Raw genomic sequence first — 5,147 nt, 5'->3', positions numbered from 1 at the left:
AGAGAGGAAGAGAGACGGGGGGGGGGAGGGAGAGAGGGAGGGAAGGAGAGAGGGAGAGGGGAAAAGAGAGAGAGAAGGAGAGGGAGAGAGAGAGGGGGGTGAGAGAGAGAGAAGGAGAGGGAGGGAGAGGGAGAGAGAAGGGGGATGGGGGGAGAGAGAGGAAGATAGAGAAGGGGAGAGAGAGAAGGAGAGGGAGAGAGAGGGGGGTAGGGAGAGAGAGGGGGTGAGAGTGAGGGAGAGACTGACATTTTTTCTCATCATTTACTGTACAAAATTTGAGAGAGAGGAGAAAGGGGGGGGGGTGCTGATCGGTCAGCTAAATACGTGAGGAGTTCTTAGTTCTGTGACGTTTCAGCTGTATTAAAGGTAGGCCTAGAAATTATTTTTAACTTCCTGTGTTTGAGGAGATAGACAGCACATAGCCACCACTGGATTCAAGCTGTCCCTGTGTTGTGTTTGAGGAGATAGACAGCACATAGCCACCACTGGATTCAAGCTGTCCCTGTGTTGTGTTTGAGGAGATAGACAGCACATAGCCACCACTGGATTCAGGCTGTGTCTGTGTTGTGTTTGAGGAGATAGACAGCACATAGCCACCACTGGATTCAGGCTGTGTCTGTGTTGTGTTTGAGGAGATAGACAGCACATAGCCACCACTGGATTCAGGCTGTGTCTGTGTTGTGTTTGAGGAGATAGACAGCACATAGCCACCACTGGATTCAAGCTGTCCCTGTGTTGTGTTTGAGGAGATAGACAGCACATAGCCACCACTGGATTCAAGCTGTGTTTGTGTTGTGTTTGAGGAGATAGACAGCACATAGCCACCACTGGATTCAGGCTGTGTCTGTGTTGTGTTTGAGGAGATAGACAGCACATAGCCACCACTGGATTCAGGCTGTGTCTGTGTTGTGTTTGAGGAGATAGACAGCACATAGCCACCACTGGATTCAAGCTGTCCCTGTGTTGTGTTTGAGGAGATAGACAGCACATAGCCACCACTGGATTCAAGCTGTCCCTGTGTTGTGTTTGAGGAGATAGACAGCACATAGCCACCACTGGATTCAAGCTGTCCCTGTGTTGTGTTTGAGGAGATAGACAGCACATAGCCACCACTGGATTCAAGCTGTGTTTGTGTTGTGTTTGAGGAGATAGACAGCACATAGCCACTACTGGATTCGCTGTAGCTTTCGTTTTTTCTTTCTTTCTTTCTTTCTTTCTTGTCTTTCGTTTTTGTTTTTGTTTTTTCTTTCTTTCTTTCTTTCTTTCTTTCTTTCTTTTGATAATTAGCCTCATTGAAATGTTATTGTGTTTGGGTTTAAACCAAGCTTTTTGGTGTCACACAGAAATATTTATTTGTTATGTTGTCTCCTGTCAACTGGGTTGCATGTCAAAATAACATTATTCTTTAACAAATACTGCTCCTGTTAGAGACCAAGTCAATTCAGTATAAATTACCACAACAACGACGACGACGACGACAACGACAAGAAGAAGATGAATGAATGAATGAATGATTGAGTAGTCTGGCTCAACACATCAGCCCCGGAATGGAGCAGTATGTGCCTTCTATTCCGCCAAACGAGGAAAGCCTTGTTCCCACTGACATAACCACATGCTTTTCTTCCACACCTGTGGACAGATGGTGGAGTGACAGCAGCAGTCCAACGATGCGCGATCATCCAGTTGTGTCAAGTCAGTTTACACCACTATGTCACCCCAGATCACAAACAGGACTGTTGCACGATACCAGGCCTGTGTGTGTGTGTCTGTGTGTCTGTGTGTGTGTGTGATAACCGAGATAAACAGCTCGTAGGTTATCGAAAGTGAACTTGTTGACCGAACAGCTTTCAACATGGCTCGAAACTGGATTGTATGGTGTATTGTTCGTGTCCAAATGTGGAGTTTGTTGGAACATGGTGAGTTCCGCTGGTGATCCTTGATGGTTTGTTTATTTAGACAGCGATCATCCCTTGGTTAGTTAGTCAGTCAGTCAGTCAGTCATCCAGTCAGTCAGGTCCGTCCGTCAGTCAGTCAGTGAGTTAGTTAGTTAGTTAGCGGCCCAACGCTCAGCTGATGTCGCATATTGACATAAACTTACAGCTGGACCAGCAGCAAAGTGAGAGCTGTGTGATCAATGGTTTCCCCACTGCCATGGGAAGTCTTGACATCTTAGTCTTTTGTAAAGGACTGTGACTCTCATTGACATCTTAGTCTTTTGTGAAGGACTGTGACTCTCATTGACATCTTAGTCTTTTGTGAAGGACTGTGACTCTCATTGACATCTTAGTCTTTTGTGAAGGACTGTGACTCTCAAAGTACGAGGCAAGATTGCACTGACTCTTCGAGCTGCAGCCTTGAGGACTGGTTGGACTTTGGGAACCATCCCGACACCGTTTGTCCACAAACCCTCTTGGCCGATAGAGTGGGGATGTAACCTGGGCAAGACACTCTTCACTGTGCTGTGCTACGCCATAGTGTGTGGTGATGTAGGGTGTTGTGTGCTGTAGAGTGGTGTGGTGTGGTGTGGTGTGGTGTGGTGTGGAGTGTTGATCTGTGCTGTGCTGTGCTGTGCTGTGCTGTGCTTTGGCATATGTGGTGTAGTGTGGTGTGGTATGGTGTGGTGTGCCATTCTTTGCTGAGTTGTGATGTGTTGTGCTCTATGTTGTGTTGTGTGATACTGTGTTGTGCCCGTGCGTGTTGAGAGAGAGGGAGATAGAGACAGAGTCAGAGACAGAGAGATTTGCTGGGAGGTATGTTTTTTAAAACACAACTTGTATTGTGCGCTCTGAAACACCTACAGTTCTGGCTCTTTCCGTGACTGTCAAAGGAATTTTTCATAAAATATATTTACTTGGATTTTGACATTTGTATAGTATCGTTTTCATATCCGCATTTATATTGTGTAGCTTTTATCTTCTGAGCAATGAGATAGCGTGGTTATCAACACACGTACTACCGACAGTTTCCAATCATTTCTCGCATACGGATGAAATATATGACACTTTCTCAACGCACAGCAGAAGACCTTCGCCATTGAAAGAGGTCAAATGTCAAAGTGCTTGAATCTGTGAGGTTGGAATTTCATCGTGTTTCTTAATTGAAAGACCAGGTGTTTGAGAGAGTTGTTTTTGAAGTGAAAGTTTTGTGACCAACAGTGTTCTGTTGAAGAATGAAATCAATGTTCACAAGTGGTTTTGGGCGTGCATATGTTCTAGTTTTCACATAGTCAAGACATTGTCTACAAACACTCTCCCGTTGTAAGCTTCGAGGACTATTCACGTGCGCGTGGATTTGAAAGAGTGAAGAGGAGAACAGTAAAACCCCGTGCAGTAACTTCCGTTCTTTGACTGGCTAGTACGGAAATAGTCAGGATGGTACGAACTGCTTCCACATGGAGAAAGCCGCGTTTCTTTGTCCTCGACGTTTTCATCATCGTCATCGTCATCTTCAGTGTCTTCCCTGCAGTGTGGGCCAAGCCGCCCCACATCATCTTCATCGTCGCCGATGACTTGGGTGAGCCACTGAACTGATGTGTGTGTGTGTGTGTGTGTGTGTGTGTGTGTGTGTGTGTGTGTGTGTGAGAGAGAGAGAGAGAGAGAGAGTGTGTGTGTGTGTGTGTGTGGTGTGTGTGTGTGGTGTGTGTGTGTGGTGTGTGTGCGTGCGTGCGTGCGTGTGTGTGTGTGTGTGAGAGAGAGAGTGTGTGTGTGAGAGAGAGAGAGTGTGTGTGAGAGAGAGAGAGTGTGTGTGTGTGTGTGGTGTGTGTGTGTGGTGTGTGTGCGTGCGTGCGTGCGTGTGTGTGTGTGTGCGTGTGCGTGCGTGCGTGTGTGTGAGTGTGTATGTGTGTGTGAGTGAGTGAGTGTGTGTGTGTGTGTGTGTGTGCGTGCGTGCGTGCGTGCATGTGTGAGTATGTGTGTGTGTATGTGTGTTGTGTGTGCGTGTGTGTGCGCGTACGTGCATACGTAGGTGGATTTGTGTGCGAGCGAAAGGTAGACAAATAGCAAGACAGCGAGAGAGACAGAGAGAGACAGGAAGTTCGCTGGGGTTTTAACATGCATGAACCACGTGTTGGCGAGCGCGTGTACTCAACTTCAGCTTTATAATCTTCTTCCTTTTTTTCCCCTTCTGTTGGCCAGGCTGGAATGACATCGGCTGGCACAATCCCCAAATGGTCAGCCCCAATCTGAACCGGCTGGCCAGGCAGGGAGTCATCCTGGAATCGGCTTACGTCCAGCCCATCTGTACGCCGTGAGTCTCTTGACGTGTATTGGTTGGTTGGTTAGTTGGTTGGTTAATAATTGGTTGGTTGGTTGGTTAATAGGTTGGTTGGTTGGTTAGTTGGATGGCTGGTTGCTTGCTTGGCTAGTTAATAATTGGTTGGTTGGTTGGCTGGTTAATAGGCTGGTTGGATGGTTGGTTGGCTGGTTGGCTGGTTAATAGGCTGGTTGGTTGGTTGGTTGGCTGGTTAATAGGTTGGTTGGTTGGTTAGTTGGATGGCTGGTTGGTTGCTTGGCTAGTTAATAATTGGTTGGTTGGTTGGCTGGTTAATAGGCTGGTTGGTTGGTTGGTTGGCTGGTTGGCTGGTTAATAGGTTGGTTGGTTGGCTGGTTGGCTGGTTAATAGGTTGGTTGGTTGGCTGGTTGGCTGGTTAATAGGTTGGTTGGTTGGTTAGTTGGTTAATAGGTTGGTTGGTTGATAGGTTGGTTGGTTGGTTGGTTGGTTAGCTGGATAATAGGTTAGTTGGTTGGTTGGTCAAAAGGTTGATTGGTCAGTTGTTTGGTTGGTTGGTTGATTGATTGGTTGGTCAGTTGGTTGGTCAGTTGGTTGTTATTGTCTCAGAGTTAATTTCACTGTCAGAAAGTTGTATTTATGTTTGTGGACTGTCAGAAAGTGTGGATTGTCAGAAAGTGTGGACTGTCAGAAAGTGAGGACTGTCAGAAAGTGTGGATTGTCAGAAAGCTTTATTTGTGTTTGTGGACTGTCAGAACGTGAGGACTGTCAGAAAGTGTGGATTGTCAGAAAGTGTGGACCGTCAGAAAGTGAGGACTGTCAGAAAGTGTGGACCGTCAGAAAGTGTGGACTGTCAGAAAGTGAGGACTGTCAGAAAGTGAGGACTGTCAGAAAGTGTGGACTGTCAGAAAGTGAGGACT

At 46.7% G+C, this 5,147-nt stretch overlaps 1 protein-coding gene across 1 annotated transcript in view; it reads left to right on the top strand.

Annotated features, from left to right (window-relative positions):
* Positions 1–2,952: 2,952 nt before the first annotated feature.
* Positions 2,953–5,147, top strand: part of LOC143286384 (arylsulfatase B-like) — a 23,455-nt gene continuing 21,260 nt past the window's right edge. The window contains exons 1-2 of the mRNA XM_076593926.1: positions 2,953–3,513; positions 4,134–4,245. Of these exons, the coding sequence (XP_076450041.1) occupies positions 3,372–3,513; positions 4,134–4,245 (254 nt within the window). The 5' untranslated portion in view covers positions 2,953–3,371. The remainder of the gene's footprint in view (positions 3,514–4,133; positions 4,246–5,147) is intronic.

The sequence above is a fragment of the Babylonia areolata genome, chromosome 10 (genome assembly GCF_041734735.1).
Source record: "Babylonia areolata isolate BAREFJ2019XMU chromosome 10, ASM4173473v1, whole genome shotgun sequence".
NCBI lineage: Eukaryota > Metazoa > Mollusca > Gastropoda > Neogastropoda > Buccinidae > Babylonia > Babylonia areolata.
Note: the sequence above shows the minus strand (reverse complement) of the source record. Positions and strands in the feature narration are given on the sequence as shown.